Here is a 19,260-nt window from a genome sequence, read left to right on the forward strand (position 1 = left end):
GTGTTGGGAAGGGAAGCATGTGGAGAAGGGTCACTTGAACCGCAGAGCCGAGCGTATCCCGAACACTCGCGGCGGGGAAATGCCTCAGCATCCACGTCAGAACCCTCACCCGTGCCGCACGGTCAGTGTGGGACACCGAGGCCAGTGCCCACCGCTCTCTTGCCGGGGCTGCCGGTGGCCGCTCTAGCCGCTGTGGCACACGGCCACCTAGCCTGAGAGCTAAGCTTGGTATCCCCGCCTCTGGGCTGCGGCCCCGCCGCATGCCCGAGACCCCGACACCGCCGGCGGCCCCGCCTCAGGAGGCCCGAGACCCCGAAACCGGCGGCGGCCGCGCCTCAGACCGCCTGAGGCCGAAGATCCCAGAACCTGAAGCTGCCAGCTCCCAAAGCCTATCCGGCATTTAGACCACGCGGCGATCCGGGCCCCGGCCCAGAGCCTCTCGGGAGTGACGCTCTCCCGCCTCTCCCAGTGGGAGCCCGGAGCGACCTCGCCGCCTCCTCAGGGCCAATGGGAACGAGCCTTCGGTGTTGCTGGGCGGGCCGGGGCCCAGCCTGCAGTCGGCCGCGCAAGCGCGCTCCCCTCCCGCCCTTCCTACCGCGCACGCGCGCTCCGTGTGAGGCTGGCCGGGCGGTCCGGGACGCGCGGGGCGGTGGCGGCGCTAGAGGAGCCCCCAGCCCTCGCGCCCGCGCCGGCGCGGAGCTGCTTCGGCCGCGCCCCTTCCCCGCTGTCTCAGCTCAGACCCGGCAGATGTGAGTCGCCCGGCTGAGGGGAGCGACGTAGCCGCCGCCCGGGCTGACCCCGACTCCTGCCCCGGCAACGGCCCCGCCCGGGTGCGAGCCGGCTTCGCTGTCCGCTGGGCGCGGCCAGAGCGGGCCATGGCCGACCGTGAGTGCCCGTTGGAGGCGGTGCCGCTGCCAGCCGAGGTGCGGGAGAGCCTGGCCGAGCTGGAGCTGGAGCTGTCGGAAGGTGAGAGGCGCGGATCCCTGCCCTCACCCCGGACCTCCGCGCGGCCCTCGCCCCGGACCCCGACCCCCGCGCGCGGCCCTCATCCTGGACCCGGACCCCCGCGCGGCCCTCATCCCGAACCCCGACCCTCGCGCGGCCCTCACCCCGGACGCCCGCGCGGCCCTCACCCCGGACCCCGCCCCCAGCGCGGCCCTCGCCCCGGACCCCGACCCTCGCGCGGCCGTCACCCCGGACCCGGACCCCCGCGCGGCCCTCGCCCCGGACCCGGACCCCCGCGCGGCCCTCGCCCCAGACCCCGACCCTCGCGCGGCCCTCACCCCGGACCCCCGCGCGGCCCTCGCCCCGGACCCGGACCCCCGCGCGGCCCTCGCCCCGGACCCCGCCCCCAGCGCGGCCCTCGCCCCGGACCCCGACCCTCGCGCGGCCGTCACCCCGGACCCGGACCCCCGCGCGGCCCTCACCCCGGACCCGGACCCCCGCGCGGCCCTCATGCCGGACCCGGACCCCCGCGCGGCCCTCATGCCGGACCCGGACCCCCGCGCGGCCCTCGTCCCGGACCCCGGACGCCGCCCCCATCCCGGCCCTCACCCGGAGATCTGGAGACCCCTGCCCCCACTCCTTACCCGAGGACCGTGCCCAGGCCCTTTACACCTGGGACCCCCGTCATGCGTCTGGCACCCGGGACCCGCGACCCCCGCCTGGCTTCTCGTGATCGGATCCCTGATCCTCAACCCTTGGGCGCCCACAGGCACCCTGCGCTCTGCGCTTTGACTGGGTGGTTTGGCCTCCGCCTCGTGAATCTTGCTGGGAAAGACCATTTGTGTCCACGCAGTGAGCGGTGAATGTCAGAGCCCAAAGCAGCAGGTCAGGGCTTCACGAAGCGGGCTGACCCCAGCAGCTGCTGCCGGCATGAGGTGTGGACCTGTGAGCCCAACCTCAGCCCTGTGTGCCTTAGTTTCCTCCCCTGTGAAACCGGTTAGAACAGCACCTGCCTTTCGATTGTTTTAAGGCTCAAATACCTTAACACAAGGAAAGCGCTTAACGCTTAGAACGAAGTTAGTAGCCCCTTTTACGGAACTTTTAAAAATGAAGAAAAATGTGTCCCATAAATGGATGTTTGGTAAAAAGAGACTGGGAAAATTCAGCTTCAGGGGGTGGGTGGCTCTCGTTGTCTAGATGTCATCTCTCCCCAAGGTTTGTGTCCTGATGTTCTGTTCAGCTGTCATCGTGCAAGAGTAAGTTCCTGCCCGGGATCAGGGAAGCCTTGTAGCCCTTGAAGAAAAGCATCTAAATGTTTAACTCCTTTTTAAACTTAAATGCATTTTCATCTTTTAGAATACACTTTTTTCATAGTCTTATTATTCTTACTTTATGTTTCAGGTTGATATGTTTGGCTCAGGTTGGGGTAGTGAATTCTTGAAACAACCATCTAATAAATATGCACTGGCTTGTGCTAACTCATTTAATCCTCACCAACCTTAGGGAGGTAGGTGCTGTTGTTATCTTTGTTTTACAGATAATACAACATCTACTTACACGTGTTTTGAATTCAGTGTTTGAATTTTTAAAAGTTCTATGATGTGTAGTGCATTGTTTTTAATGGAATTACAATAAGAAATGGGTGGATTTGAGAATTCTTGGTAACTAGATGCTCTTGGAAAGTTTGGAAAACTCAAATTAGGAATGGTTCTGACAGGAACTCCTGTTCTGAATTTGTTATAGTACTTCAGGGAAAATCATGTAGATGCAGGCTAGATTTTACACATTTCAAATAACGTTTTTGCAGATTGCACCCTAATTTCTGCTCCAGTGTATTTGTTATTCTCTGAATTCCTTGTTTTGTGGTTGTGTTTGAGTACTTTCTAGGAGTTGACTGTTAGATAAAATTGGATCCTTTCCTCAAAGAACTTCATAATTTGTACAACAGAACACACATAAAGAAAAGTACTTCAGTAAAAGAAATGCTTATCTGTTTAATCTGTTTATACTGTTGTCATTTTAGACATATGTAGAGGATGTATAGATAAGTAAAGGGTGTAAAATTATATGTAAGTGGAGAGGAACCTGGAAATGTAGCTTAAGTTGAGGAAGGGGGTGAACAAAATGTTAAAGAGAAGAGACAGAAGAGTGCAGCAACAGCCAAGGAAGTAGGAGCCCTGGCTTCTGCCCCAGCTCCTACACTGGCCTGACACCTTTCTTTTGGCCCAAATAGGTCAGTGATTACTCCGGCACAGTCATGCTTGGTCCTGCTCCCAGGGTGCTTCCACACCTTTGATGCTGGCTTCTTCAGTTTGTGTTGTGATTATTGTTGACACAGGGCTTCCCCATTGGACTTGGAGATACTTTTTGATAGGGACTGTGTCTTAGGCAGAGTTTTGACATCTTCACACAGTGGCTAGCATCTGCTAAGTGTCCATGAATCTCCACCATGAATTATAACATCTCTGAAGCTGGTTTTGGTCAGCTGTAAAAGAAGATGAACACTACCCTTATTGACGTCCCACAGTTCTTGTGAAGATTCAGTCAGATAGTATATGTGAAAGTGTTTTGAAAATGGTAAGGTGTTTTGTTTATATAATTAAAGGAAAGTATTATTAATAAAGCCCAGTTCCAAAGCAGCTGAAGTTAGTTTCATTGTCATTATTTTTATATTTTGATGAAGTAAAAGTAGAAAGTGGAACCCTCTTTGTCCTTGCATTCTCCCCACCCCCATTTCGGGGGAGAGAGAAACGTGTAATTCAGAATAAAGTAATGTCAAAGTAGGATGACTTCACAGCACTCACATTTGTCTGAATGAGAAATTGCTTAAAACTTAGAGTTGGCACTGTGCTGGGCAGGTTGGTGGGAAGAAGAAGTAACAGACAAAATGCTGCCTTCATGGAGACTGGTAGTGAGTGATAGATACCTAGATAAATCTGGAAAATCATGCATGACTTCCCCTCATCCTGTACACCAGCAGTGACTAGTTGAAAGTGTGCCGGGGCTTTTATTCATAACTCACATGTGGCCTTGTTCTCCAGCATCCTCACTGATTCTCTCCTTGTAATTGAGATTGGCTCTCAGGAAAAGTTGTGGTCTTAGAATGCACTGATTTTTTTCCCAGAGGGCAGGTTTGCTTATTACTTCTGTTATTGATTCTCAAAAGGGAAATAAGGTACTGCTGTGATCTTGCTCCCTAACTTTCCTGGCTGTTTCACCCTCCTTGACTTAGGATCTCCCTTCAAATTAAGATGAGGATGAAGGGTAGAATTGCACAGAACCACACTCTTCTTAGACTCCACCCACCATGAACACACAGAACAATTCATACATGTGGCTCCCCAAAGCTTATCAGAATGTCCGTGGATGCTAATGAGGTTACTAGAGAGGTTACTAAAAAATCATGATTTTTTAGAAAAGAATTCTTAAATACTTGTGTTTTACCTATTATTGTATCAAATTACCTTCGATATACCTCACAACTGATTTTGGTACTGTACAGTATCTTGGAGCTATTGCTGCTGAACTGCTTTAAAAATGCAGACAATGGTATAAGGTTTGTTCTTTGTTTTAGTGACCTGCAGTGGTTTAGAGAGGAAATTCCGATACAATAGGCTACATTTATCCCACTCCTGTTTCTTTATTCTGGTAAATAGGTCTATTCTGTAGCTTTAACTTTAGTCTTTTTCTTGTTTTCCTGTATTCTGATAATGCAGGGGCCTCAGCCTGGGTGGAATAGGGGAAAAGCTCTCTTGTGGGTATAGAGGAAGGGACTTCTTCACAAAGCTTTTATCCTCTTTAAGCATCTTTAATTTCAAAAATTTGTGATATAATTCTTAGATTTCAAAATGACAGTCTGCCATTGCCTTTACATCACTAAACATTTATTGTGCTTCCTAAATATTTTGTGGTATATTAAAGTTGTCATGTCCAAATTCTATTCATCTGTCAAAGCCCAGCCCAAATGCCTTCTTATTTTGAGCCTTTCATGATGATTTCTTTTTTTTTTTTCAAGATTTTATTTTTTTCCTTTTTCTCCCCAAAGCCCCCCGGTACATAGTTATATGTTCTTCGTTGTGGGTCTTTCTAGTTGTGGCATGTGGGACGCTGCCTCAGCGTGGTTTGATGAGCAGTGCCATGTCCGTGCCCAGGATTCGAACCAACGAAACACTGGGCCGCCTGCAGCAGAGCACACGAACTTAACCACTTGGCCACGGGGCCAGCCCCATGTCTCCCTTATTGATGGTCTATTCTTTGAGGCTGTACCTGGCACATAGTTGGTGGTCAACTTGTATTGAACTGAATTATTCACCCTTCTCAGGACTCTTGCCTGTGCCTGTGGTAGACTCTGGTTTGGTTCTCCATCGTGATGCTTCATGAGAACAGATGCCAAGCCTGCCTTGCTCTCCTCTGTCCCAGGCATCAGAGCCAGCTGGTGTGTTCTCTGTGTCCACTGACCTGTTATGTGGGATTCCAGACTCCTGTAAAGAAAGGCACCATTTGCTCCATCAGTTTGCCTTCTTTTAACAACTGGTAGAGGGAGAGAAGTTGGGACTTGGGGAGGTTACTTTAGACTGGTGGTCAGAAAATACCTCTGGACAGGCAAATTGAGTAACAAGAGGAGCCATCCATGTGAATAGGGAGAGAGCATCCCAAACAGGTGGATTAGCTGGGCCATGGCCACAGGAGGAATAAGCTGGGTGAGTCATGTGATGAGAGAAGATGGGTGAGTTGTAGGAGTGTTGCCCGCAGCTGCAAAGGGCAAGGAATGACAGGTACCGCCAAGGCTACTTGGTTGTTTAAGCAATCAAAGTTTATGATAGAGGAAAACAGAACAAGGAGCCAGGGATAAAGGGGAACAACAAATCAGTACTTACAACATCCACACCACAATCAGCCGGGGAAGTCTCACTGAGGAAAGGACGCTTTGCCTCAGACCTGGACAATCTGCACTCCTACCCGCCGTACAAACTATTGGGACATCCCTGGCTGATTGTGGTGTGGATGTTGTAAGTCCTGATTTGTTGTTCCCCTTTACCCCTGCTCCTTGTTCTGTTTCTTTCTATCAATAAACTTTGATTGCTTAAACAACCAAGTAGCTTTGGCGGTACCTGTCATATCCTTGCCCTTTGCAGCTGCGGGCAACAAGGAGACAGGCCAAGAAGGCAGCCTGAGGCCTGGTGGATCTTTGATTTTTAAGTGTGATGAGGAGCCACTGGAGTTTTGCTATTTTGACTATTTATGTCCTTAAAGACTCACTAGTTGTTGTGTCAAGAAGGGATTAGAGGGAGGCAAGAGTGAGTCCAGAGAGAGACAATTTAGGAGGCAGGCACTGCTGGGTGAGAAATGGTAGCTTCAATCCAGGATGGTGGCTGCAGGGGGAGGTGAGAAGTGATTGGATCTGAGGTGGATTCTGAAGGTGGAACTGAGGGGATTTGCTGATGGCCTGGATGCTTTGGGAGGAAGTCAGCAAGGAGTCAAGAATTGAATACTAGGTTTTGGGTTTGAGATGCTGCATGTACAGTGGTGAGATGAGGGGAGAGGGAATGACTGGATTTGAGGGAAAATGCAGTAGTTTATTTATTCAAGGAAGAACTTATCTGCACAGATTAACTGTGTGAAGTGTATGAGGGAGCCATGTGGGGATGTTGAGTCGGCAGTGTGATGTGCGAGTCTGGACTTTAGGGGAGTGGTTCAAGCTGGAGATGGATATTTTATTCATCATTGCTTTCAAATATGTGTTGAGGAATTATAGCAGTACACAAAACAGAAATTTCTACTCTCACAGACATATATTCTAGTGGGGGAATAAGGTGATAATACGAATAAAAATATATGGAATATTAGATTGTGATACACTTACCACAATTGAGAAAAATAAGGAGGGAAGAGGGATAGGGAGCATGCATTTGTATATTTGAGAGGAGGAGGCTGCAGTTTTCCCTAGGATGGACAAGAAAGGCCTCTCTGAGGAAGGGCATTTGAGGCAAGATGAGAAACTGTATATTTCTGGGAGATTTGTCTGGGTTGAGGGCTCCGCAGTTTGAGAGGCCACAAGGCAGATGAGGACCTGTCCTATACAAGGAGCTTCACGGAGGTCCATGTGTGTGGAGGAGAGGGGACAAACGGGGCAGTGGCGGAGATCTGATAGGGCCCTATGTGTCTCCCCAGGATTGATGGTTATTCTGTGGCAGAGAGCCATCATCTGACAGGTGCCTCATGCAAGGTCTCTGTCCCCATGATGAGACTGGTTGAATAGGACAAGGCTGGAGACAAAGAGTGAGATGATGGGTGAGGATGGTGATGCCAGCTAGTTGGCCTGATCATTTCACTGTTTTGGGATGATTTTGAAAAATTCATTCAGGAGCTGGCCTGGTGGCGCAGTGGGTAAATTCACACGTTCCACTGTGGCGGCCCAGGGTTGGCTGGTTTGGATCCCGGGTGCGGACTTGGCACTGCTTGGCAAGCCATGCTGTGGTAGGTGTTCTACGTATAAAGTAGAGGAAGATGGACATGAATGTTAGCTCAGGGCCAGTCTTCCTCAGCAAAAAAAGGAGGATTGGTGGCAGCAGTTAGCTCAGGGCTAATCTTCCTAAAAAAAGAAAAGAATTCATTCACTACTGTGTCCAGTAAATGTTTAGTAAATGCTTCGTGCAGTAACTACTACCATGAACTGATATCAAGAATTTGCTACCCTAATGCTATATCACTTTCCCTGTTAGTTTATTAGGTAGTTGAGGCCTAACCTGACTCCTGACTACTAATTGTAAAGCTATTTCTATTGAAGTGGTACTGGAAAACTGACCACTAACCCCACCCCCAGCTTGGCTGGGTCTCCCTTACGTGACTCAGCACCATCTACTTTTCTTTAGAAGCACTTATCATAAGGAGGTACTTTCAGAGAATCCTGTCTCGTGTTTGTCTTTCCTACTCAGTCATAAGGACCTTGAAGAGAGTGACGTTGCCATTTTGCTCGGTGCTGGCCGTGGGCCCCTTCCTCAGCTGGCCAGCTGGCTGCTGTAAACCACCTTGATTTCTCACACAAGGCACTTGTTGGCAGGGAGGAAGCAATGTGGTGTCTCGAGGGCACCCTTCTTGAGGGAGAGCCACCTGGCCCTTCTCCCCAGGGGCAGGCCCTCTGCGAGGTGTGTGGGGTATGTGGGTCAGGGTTGTACTCTCCGAGGCAGCCTCTATTGGTCGTTTAGTTCTCTTCTCTCCTTTGACCTCCAGTCTCACAAAATGGGGTAAATATACATCCAGGACTTAGAAGTTTGAAAAGAGACTCGGAGGTGGGGGCACTGGTCTGCTAGAGTGAAGAATCTCTGCCTGATGAAGAGTCCTCCTGGAAATATGAGCCTGGGGGAGTGGAATCAACCCCATAGCAGATACCCGGCACTCACGTCTCACATGGTGCACCTTCAGTGAATGCTGATGTGTTTTTGCTGTGGCCCCTCTCTCATCATCGGGGTCTAGGATGAGTGTTCTGTCTTTTTATTTGAAAAGTACAAAGAGTTGTACTTTTTGAAAACATTTTTTATATCATCTTTTAATGTCTTCTTTTACTTGATGTGACATACAACATTTAATATAAAAATGAATTCATACAAAGTATTTATTCACTTTATATAATGTAACTGAAGAAAGGGTGGAAATGAAGGTGGGTTAAGTTAATGGGAAAACTTTACTTTGTTCTGCTCTGCCAGTTAATCTTTTAAAACTAATTCTTGCTGTAGCACTTTCTTTGCGCTGAGCTTGCTTCTGAGTAAGACTAACATAATCCTTGTGGTTCAATCTTTATACCTTCAAATTTATCTAGCATTTCTGGTATTCTACTTGTGTATTAAAAAGACTAAGAAGTTACATACCAAGTACTTGGCATAGAAAAACCTGTATAGTTGGTGAAAGACAACACCTAAAAATAGTTACATCTATTGTTTATTGATAATCACTTGAAGTGATGCACCCAAGGGCCCCACTTCCCTTTTTCACACAGGAAATGAATGGTCTCTATTCTTAAGAGTTCCTGGATTCTTGAGGTAGCACCTCAGATAATCCCTGGAGACAATAATCACGCAGAGGTTTCCTTTCAGTCTGGCTCTGTGTTGTTCAACTTTAAGGAAGGAATAGTAATCCTGTCCCTTCAGTCTATACCGACTATTCATGGATTAAGAGTACCATTTTTGAAATAGCAGAGAAAAATTTTTATTCCCTTCCAGATTTCAGAACAACTTTTTCTTCAGGATCTTTGGTAAAGAACCTTTAAATTGAGTATCTGAAACTTAAAAGGACACACTCTTCTTGTTGAAAGCAGGTGAGTAACTCAGAAGAGCTTAAAGCCTTTTGCCTATGTAATTCTTAGGCTTTGTTTCCTTAGTTTATCTCTGAAGATGAAGGAGGTTAAGGATTTCAGGAAACAACCAAGAAACGCTAAAATTAGGATCACTTTGAGATAAAGCTTAAAGAAATGAGAGATTCCAGCCTCATTATTAGATAATCTTGGTGTTATGGACTGAATTGTGCACACACTTCCCCCCCGCCCCAATTTTATATGTTGAAGCCCTAACCCCAGTGTGACTGTGTTTAGAGATAGGTCCTTTAAGGAGGTGATTAAGGTTTAAATGAGGTCCTAAGGGTGGGCCCTAATCCACCAGGACTGGTGTCCATATAAAAAGGTTAAGAGACACCAGGAGTGGATGCACACAGAGAAAGGCCATGTGAGGACACACTGAGAAGGAGAGCTAAGCAGAGAGGCCTTAGAAGAAAACAAACCTGCTGAAACCTTGATCTCAGACATCTAGCCTCCAGAACTGTGATAAAATAAATTTCTGTTACTTAAACCACCCAGTCTGTGGTATTTTGTTGTGGCAGCCCAAGCAGACTGAGATACTCAGGGTGTCATCCCTGTCATTCAGCAACATTCAAGAGACTGAGTGCCAAGAGGCTGTTGGCCTAGTGGGGGCTGAAAGACACGTAAATAGTGGCAGTGTTGTGAAATGTGTACAGGACCCATTTGGCTCAAGAAGGGGAGTGATCATCAGTACTGGGCAAGCAGGGTCAATAGCGGAAATAAAGTTTCTTCCAGCTTTGTTCTGAAGGCATGTGTGAGGAAGGTGGAGTAGGAAAGCAGGGAAGAACACGCTAGACAAAGGAAGATGAGCCAAAGCTGAGTGGGCCAGGGGATTTCCAGACAGTGCACCTCAGGCAGATGGGTGGAGAGAGCAAGTTGGCAGGGGCTAGCTCATGCGAGGATTTACACATCCTACTAAGGCATTTGGACTGGACTCTCTGGAGTCTAGACCAGTGTTGGAACAAACTGAAGTGCCTCCTGCAGCCAGGTGGGGGTTGTGGATGTGTGAGGTGACTGGGAGTAAGACAGGCACCTGTCAGCTCCGGAGCAGCACAGCTGAACTTTTCTGTGGTGATGGAAATGTTTTGTGCTGTCCAGTATGGTAGCCACTAGCTACATGTGACTTTTAAACACTTATAATGTGGCTAGTGGGACTCGGGAACTGAATAGTCAATTCAATTTACTTTTAATTAAAATTCAAATAGCTATATATGGCTGGTGGCAACTGCATTGGACAACACAGAAAATTATATGCCCTGCTTAAAGGCAATCTGAAAGAGTATTACCATCAAAGTGTATCTTATGCAATTTTTTTATCCCTGCGCTTGACAATGGGGAGAAAAATGGGAAAGATTAAAATAGGCTATGTGTACGCGTTCAAGAACCCATGAAATCTTGAAAACAGAGATGGCCAATTTTCTGTTTTTAAAAAAGGGCTAAGGGAGTGGTTATTCTTGGGTGCTTTATTTTAAACGAGTCTTCTTTAATAAATGAGGAAGCCAGCAGTTAACTTTTTTTTTTAAGGTATTGAGCAGCAGTTGGAATATTCCTGTGTGATCTCTGTCTGTCTCTTCTTCTGTCTCCTCTTCTCTCTCTCTCTGTTATATAGAATGATTTTTCTGGCAGCTTGCAGAGAATGGATTGGAGGGATATGAAATTGAGAGCAGAAAAATTAAAGAACCCATTGCAGTAATCTAGGGCAAGAGATTGTAGCGGCCTGGACAGAGGCTGAGCCAGTGGGCTGGAGACAGTGGTCTGAAATAGAATCAGGAGGCTTTAGTGTAAAGAAGTGGACATTGAAGGAGAGTCTAGGATGACTTCCAAATTTCTCAAATGAGTGACTGGGAGATGATGGGGTTGTTTACAAAGGTGTGGAACAGAAAGAATGTCTGTTTCATACCTGTTGAGTGTGAGGTATCTCTAGGAGATCCAAGCAGTGGTATCCAGGGCGCATTTGGATATGTGGCACTGGTACTTTCTAGAAAGGGCTAGTCTACAAGTAGAAATTGGAAGTCATTGGCACATAAATTGTAATAGAAGTGAATGTGATCACCCTGTAGGGAGAACTGAATAATGCAGAGGATCTAAGACGAAACCACGAGGAACCCAAACCCATAAGAGAAAGGCAAAGAAAGGAGGCCAGAGGGAAGACAGGAGAAGGTGCCACAGCAGGAACAGATGAAACAGAAGTGTGGGCATCTATGCAGCTGAGGCAGAAGAGGGTTTCAAGATAAGAAGTGTTTGTGGGAATGGAGGATTTTCTTGGTCGATATTCATGACCAACCGTTAGGTAAAGATGACTCTTCTTCCCCAAATCTCATTGAAATGGTAGAAGTTTTAAAAATTAAAAAGAAATTCACAGCAGTCTAGATTCTGAGAAGTCAGAAAGGTGGATCAGAACAGCAAGCACTATCTAGGTAGGGAAGACAGGAGTTGGGGAGATCGGTAATGGACAGTGCGTCCTTTGAACTGAGTTGGGAGGGATAGGAGTGGAAGGTGGTGGTGAGGAGAGGATGTAGTTTTCACTGGTTTTCCGGAGTCTGCCATGCCATTCCCTGAGAAGGGGCCACCAGTTGTATGGGGAAGAGGATGATCAGAGGACAAGCCCCACCTCTGCCTCAGTCACGGTGGCTTCTCCACTTCATACTCCTCAGAAGAGTTCACTTGATTGGAAGGTGTGCAGCTGAAAAGCTGGAAAAATACTGGAGTGGATGATATTTAAATTCTTCTTCGAGTTGCAAGAGTATGTTAAGTTCTAATCATGAGTGTCCAATAAGAATCATACCACAGTGTGGCTGTATCTCACCAAGTGATGTTTAAAAGCATTCTTTCTTTAAATGTCTGCTATTTCTAATAGGTTTATTATCTGTTTACCCATTTGTTTAATACAGACTTGTTAGCCAAGAGGGATATTTTTATGGGAGAATCTTATTATCCTTCTCTGTGATATTTGTTTGTCTGTCTGTATGACCTAACTGAGTGTTCAGGGTCTTACTTAGTTAAATGGGATAATTTAAATAAGCTCATGAGGACTGTAGAAAATATGGCAGACATTTGCATTGAGCAAGGACTCTTTCATCCTTGGGAGTTGCAACCTAGCCGACTGCAGAATTCAGTTTGACAGTCTTTTAAGAGTTAGAAACTGTTGAATGTGAATGACTGCTTTAAAAATTTTTTTTCTAATTGTGAAATATTTCAAACATACAGAAAACTTATGAGAATCATGGTGTACACACCCAGGTACCTACCACTGACTTAAAAAAATTAAAATTTTGCCATATTAGCTTCAGGTCTTTTTTCAAAGAATTGTTACAGAGAGAGTTGAAGCCACACACACTCTGATTCCATCCCCTAACTTCTCTCCTGAACCTGGTGTTCTGTTTTATTGCATTTCCATATAACCTTAAACAATCTTAGTGCTGTTTTGCATGTTTTAAAACTTTACATAAATGATGTACTACTATATGACTCCTTCTGAAACTTGCTTTTTATCTCAACATTTTGTTTTTAAAATTATGATAATAATTGTGGTAATACATGTAGCTGTAGCTCACTCTGACTACTACTTTGTGATATTGTCTTACATGATTATACCAAGGTATATTAATTTTTTTCTCCCAAGTGTATATATTTTTTAAGTTAATAAGCTATGTTTTAGAGCAATTTTAGGTTCATAACAAAAGTGAGTGGAAAGTATAGAGAGTGCCCATATACCCCTTGTTCCCACACGTGTACAACCTCCTCCGCTATCAACAACCGCCACCAGAGTGGCACATTTGTGACATCAGTGAACCCACACTGACACACCATCACCCCGGATCTGTAGTTTGCCTTATGGTGGTATATATCCTATGGGTTTTGACATATGTATAATGACATATATCCTCCATTTATTATATGATCTCGAGTGTATTTTTTAAACAAACAAAGGATGAGCAATCTGCATAGTTGGCACTAGCATCACTCCACAGTCCACTAGGCGAATGCTCAGGGGGAGGCATCAGAGCTTTAGCCCAGGAGCTCAGACACAAACCAGCATGGGAAGAGCTCAAAAAAGGGGGAAGTGGAAAGAGCCTTCAGACTAGGCAAGGCCCAAATGGCTGCTAGTGGGAAGTACAGGAGTCAAAATGGGCTCAGCATTGTAGGAAGCAGATCCCGGGTGGGTCAAGGCAGGTTTGGGATGAATCTCACTGAAAGCATATTCTGGCCACAGCATCTCTCTTATTCTGTACGTTGACCTGTCCCTACTAGACCATGGACATTTAAAAATGGTCATTCAGTTTATCTCTGTAGCCACTTTGTTAGGGTAGCTCTGGCATTGTTGACCTAGAGACTTTTGCCCTTCCCAAGGTAGCTCGAGGAAGCATATGTTCTTCTTCCTAAATTGCATGGCAGTTTTAAAGATCTACATCTATTTGTTTATTGGTCTCCCACTGTAGTACACTCGTTGGTAGCCCCAAAGAAATCAGATCTTAATCCCTGGAACCTGTGAAAGTTACTGTATTTGAAAAAAGTCTTTGCAGATATAATTAAGTTAAGGATCTTAAGACGAGTGACCTGGATTTTTTGGGTGGACTTTATATGCTATCACAAGTGTCTTTATAAAAGAGAGGCAGAGGGAGATTATTTGCACACACAAGACAGAGGAGAGGCAGTGTGAGCAACAAGGCAGAAATTGGAGTGATGCGGCTGCAAGTCAAGGAATGTTGGTAGTCACAAGAAGCTGGAAGAGTCAAGTAACAGATTCTCTCCTAGAGCCTTCAGAGGTAGTGTGGCCCTCCTGTCACCTTGATTATGGCTCAGTGAAACTGATTTTGGACTTATGGCCTCCAGAATTGTGAGAGAATAAATTTCACTTGTTTTAAGATACCAAGTTTGTAGTAATTTGTTACAGCAGCCACAGGAAACTAATCCACCCACCTGAAGACGTATTTAGAGGAGAAAGTATTTCTTTTTGTTTCTTGTTCTATATTACTTCTTTGTGAATTATACTGAAGGTCTGAAATATTTTTGTTTTTTCTTTTATGGTTAGTGATCTTTGTGTCCGGTTTAAGAAGTCTTTCTGTACCTCAGGATCATGAAGATATTCTCCTATATTATTTTTTAAAAAGCTTTATCGGTCTGTCTTTCACATTTACATGCATAATCCACCTAGAGTTGAATTTTGTGCATGGTGTGAGGAAAAAGTCATTTCATTTCTATTCCATGTGGTTATTCAGTTAGTTGAGCCAGCACATTTATGGAAAGTGTCGTCTTTTCCCCCACTGCTCTGGACTGATTTCTGCTCCATTGCTCTAATTGTCTATCTTAGCATGTACCCCTCTTTGTACTGTAGCTTAACTCTAAGTCTCTGTATCTGGTAGAGTAAGTCTGCCCTTTTTATTTTTCAAGTTTGACTTAGGTAATCTTGGCCTTTTGCATTTCCAAGTACATTTTAGAATCAGCTTGTCTATTTCTACACAAAAAACTTGCAAGAATTTTTGATTGGAATTACTCAGACTCTGAAGATACATTTGGAGATAAATGACATCTTTATAGTGTTGAGTGTCCAGATTCATGAACGTGCTATATCCCTTCATTTCTTTAGGTCTTGTAAAATTTATCTCAGTAATGTTTTTAGTTTCTATTTAGTGGTCTTACATATCTTTCCTTAAATTTATTCCTGGATTTGAGATATGGTATTTTTCAAATCTGGAGCGTACTTTAAAAAAATTCACAATCCTGCTTTTTAAGTCCTTGATCATATTGATCATGGTTTTTTTAAAGTTCCGTCATATGGATTCCCTGTGTATCTTTCTATTATCTATTGTTTTTCATGGTTTTTAGTCATAGCTTACCATTACCTATAGGCCAGACATTGTAGGTATAGTGATGATTTGTGACTCTAGATGATCCTATGTTTCTCCATAAAGGATTTACTTTTGCTTCTGGCAGGTGGATGGGCAGGGGCCTCATACAATCCAAAATCACCTTAATCCACATATAGAGAGAGTGATTTGAAACTAGCTCTAGTCCCTGTGAGGGCTGCTCTATTTCCAGTTCACACCCAAGGTATGGTCCCTCCAAATCTCAACAAACAACCTAGGGTGTTTTCCAGGTCCCCTCCTCCTTGGTGAGTTCTCAGTCCCATGGATCTCTCAGAGCTCTGCTCAGCTCAGCTACTTGGTTATTACTTTTCAACTTCTCAGACCCCTCCAGGGGAAAAACTGACCCCCAGTTCTTCACTTCTTTGTTAGTTCTCTGATATCTTCAAACAGATTTTTTAAAAACTTTTTTAATGCAGTCTTTCTAGTTGTTTTCATTGGTGAAGTTGGTCAGAGCCCCTAGTCTGCTGTTGCCTTAATGGAATTCCTATGTGTGTGAGTGTGGAGAAATATGTGTTAGCACACAAAGGGCACGATCTGCTTGCCACAAGATAAAAACCAATCATCAAGAGGCAAGATGGTGGCAGAGAAAGAGCATTTTATTACAGCTTGCTAGCAAGAGGGAAGATGGCCAACTAATGTCCAAAAGAACCATCTTAAGCGGGGCACAGAATCTTGAAGCAGTTATATAGGCCAGTGGGTTATAGGGGAGAGGGTTAGGAATGTTGACCCTCTGGTGTTACAGACCAGGAGTTGCCACACCAGATTTTTCAGTTTTCAATGATGATGGCTATCAGCATAGACTCTCTGTTTGGGGGGTCATCCCATTCCTGAGGAATTCAAAAGAATGAAGTTATTGTCTTATTGCAGCTGGGAGGTATATGCATTAGCAGGGGTCATAAAATCTACAGAACAGGTGGATCTCCTGGAGGGTTCATATCCACCTGGGTTAGTTAGTCAGAAGTCATTCAAAGTTAAACATGGTCTCTTTTCTACAATATGGCTTCCCTTATGTCAGCTTTGTGTTGAGCCAGTTTCGTAAGTATATAAATATATATATTTTGTGTTTAATCAACATATTTTCCATGGTTTCTTGAAAACTTAAAGGAGAGAAAAGAAAATAATATTTATTAAGCAACGCTTAGAAAATCTGCTTTTAATCACAAATGAGGCAATAGACATTTAAACCCTACTATGAAGGTATATTTAATGAATTATCTTCAATGTTGAGCATAAATAATTTAAACTCTGCAGTCCGGTTCTGCTTTTGTGCATTAGATCTGTATATTTAAGACCCTTGTGTTGGGAAACTTTAAAACTTGGAAAGTGAAATTCTTGCCTACTCATACTGAGTTCAAGAACCACTATTAACCCACACATGGTGCCACCAGGCAAAATATTAATCCTCACAGATTTTCTCCACCTTTTATCCTGTGCCACAGGCTCAGCCTGCCTGATACTCTTTGTGGTGGTCTGTCTTGAGGTTTTACAGTGGTCAGGTGTGGAGCCTGTGTGCCTCCCACTCCTCTTTTTATTGCTTCCTCCTTGTTCTCCTTTTGGGAACCTCCAGCAGGTCCTGTCCAATCCAGCAGTCATTGTGGACATCCACAGGTGGGATAACACAGAGACCCTACCTTAGGAACCTGGGTAGGCGTGTGTGGCCCAGATTGGGACCCAGTAGAGCCTTGGACCCCTTCTCTGGGGACAAACTGAGGACCAATACCCTTTCTAAAGGAATGGACACTGGTAGAGAACACTGGTAGACATGTCCAGCTCACTTGGGTTCAAGGTCTCTAGTAAGCATCTGATCTCTGGCTGGTGCTGAACTTGAAGTGGTCAAGATAAGGTTGGTCTACTCAAAGACCAACTGGACCAGAATGAATCCTGCCTGGGCCCCTGGGCCTCCTACCCACTATGCCCTGTCTTGTGGGGTGCTCCTTTTTTGGCCACACTTGGTCTTTGTTGGATCACCCAGCTGCTGCTTGCCCGAAGTACTTCTTTATGTCAGGCGTTCCTCTCAGATACAAGGGTTCTGATTTGCAACAAGTGACTTCTCTATTTACCTACCCTACATGTATGTAGGTGCCTGAGGAATGCTCTGAGGAGGAGTACCCACTTGCCTCTCTTGTCATCTCTGCCTCTGTTGCCCTAGGGCTGCCATCTTTCATCCATCCTTTCCATCCCAGCAGTCTCTCCTATGGTATATATGTTGGGGGGGGGGGGGCTTATTTTTAATTATCATACAGTCAAATAAATTTTTTTCTTTTGATGTTCAGTTCTTTGAATCTTAACACCTATGTAGATTCATGTAACCACTACCATTATCAGGATACAGAACAGCTCTGCCACCCCAAAATACTCCTCATTCTATCTATTACAGTCATCCCTTCGTACTCTTAAAGCTTACAACCTGGCAACCACCAGTATGTTCATCTCCTCTATGGTTTTGTCTTTTCAGGAATGTCATACAGAATGTAACTTTTTGGGACTGGCCTCTTTCATTCAGCATAATGTCTTTGAGATTCATCCTCATTTTTGTGTGTGTCAGTATTTTGTTCCTTTTTATTGCTGAGTAGTATTCCATGGTATGATTATGCTACAGTCCATTTATCCATACACGTGACACCTGGCTGTTTCCAGTTTTTGGTGATTATGAATAAAGTTGCATAAATGTGTGTACAGGTTTTTGTGTCAACATAGGTTTTTTTTAATTCTCTAGGGTAGATAGCCAAAAGTGGAATTCCTGGGTGTGTATGTTTAACTTTATTAAAAACTTCCAAACTCTTCTCCAGAGTGGTTGTACCATTTTGCATACCCACCAGCAATATGAGTTCCCCTTGCTTCACATCCTTGGCAGCACTTAATACTGTCAGTATTATTTTAGCCATTCTAGTAGGTGTGTAGTGGTATATCTTCATGGTTTTAGTTTGTATTTCCCTAACAGAAGGAAAACGATAAGAGCAGAAATCAATGAAATTGAAAACAGAAAAACAATACAGAAAATCAATGAAACCAAAACCTGATTCTTTAAACAGATGATAAAATTGATAAACTTTCAAGAAGACTGACACAGAAAGAATAGAGAAGATGCAAATTATAAATATCAAGAATTAAAGAGGATACTAATATCGACCCCACAGACATTAAAAGGATAATAAGGGACTACTGTGAACAACTCTATCCACATACATTCAACACCTTAGATAAAATGTACCAATTCTTTGAAAACCACAAACTGCCAAAATTCATCCAAGATGAAGCAAATAACCTGAATAGTCCTGTAACTATTAACAAATTGAATTCATAGCTTAAAAACCTTCCAGAGGACTTCTGCTTTCTTAACTTTATGTGTAAGGAGCTTGGAAGTTGCTACTTGGTCTTAACAAGTAAAGAGCTGAACAGGTTGAAAAACTGAGCAACTATTCTTGGATCTGTAAGAGAGGGGAGGACCCAGGGCAAACCACTGCCCCCAAGATTGGAGAGACAGACAGGTGAATATAGGGACTCACAGATTACCAGAGCAGAGACTCACAAGCAGAAACCATTGTAGGAACCAGTGCTGGGGTAGGAAAACCTGGTCTGTAACTGGGGACTTGTTTAGAGGCTCAGTGTGGACAACTCTGAGAGTTAAAAACTCCAGGGGACCTGATCATAAGGGAGCCCCACAACATTGTGTGATTTACCCTCAGAAACTCGCCAAGGTTCCCACAGTATTTAAGAGAAAAATCCCTTCGGGCTTCTGAGAGGGGGAGGGGACAAGGAACCACTTTGAAATCCACCAGAACATTCTGTTCTTAACAAGGCCTGCCCTCAGGAGAAACTTGTTAACTAGAGCCTAACCTGTTGGGGTATTATCAGAACCTAACTGACTTGAGGAAAGGGAAATACTCAACTCCAGCCTGCTTTAGACATCCTGTACCACCTAAGTGGGGAGAAAAAAACCTGAGAAACCTTATGAAGTTCATAGTCCAGAGGCACAGGCTCACTAAAAGACTGAGACCTTTCATAGGACCATAGAACACTTCCCCTCCCCCACACCTCACACTGCATCACTAAAGGCCTATTTACACAGATCCTTTTACCCAGTACCTCATGTCTGGCTAT

The 19,260-nt window shown here is 45.0% G+C and overlaps 1 protein-coding gene across 39 annotated transcripts in view; it reads left to right on the forward strand.

The window, feature by feature from the left end:
- The first annotated feature begins 573 nt into the window (after positions 1–573).
- Positions 574–19,260, forward strand: part of DIP2A (disco interacting protein 2 homolog A) — a 130,577-nt gene continuing 111,890 nt past the window's right edge. For 8 of the 39 annotated variants that reach the window (XR_011432989.1, XM_023630356.2, XM_023630359.2 and 5 more), the window contains exon 1: positions 594–966. Coding sequence is in view for 22 of the 39 variants with exons in the window: in XM_023630356.2 (XP_023486124.1) it covers positions 876–966 (91 nt within the window). In the remaining 17 variants the exon portion in view is untranslated. Of the gene's footprint in view, positions 967–2,346; positions 2,453–9,161; positions 9,257–19,260 lie in introns of all 39 variants that reach the window. The other 31 variants (XR_011432991.1, XR_011432990.1, XM_023630358.2 and 28 more) reach the window with 17 other exon arrangements.

This window comes from Equus caballus, chromosome 26 (assembly GCF_041296265.1).
Source record: "Equus caballus isolate H_3958 breed thoroughbred chromosome 26, TB-T2T, whole genome shotgun sequence".
NCBI classification, from domain to species: Eukaryota; Metazoa; Chordata; class Mammalia; order Perissodactyla; family Equidae; genus Equus; species Equus caballus.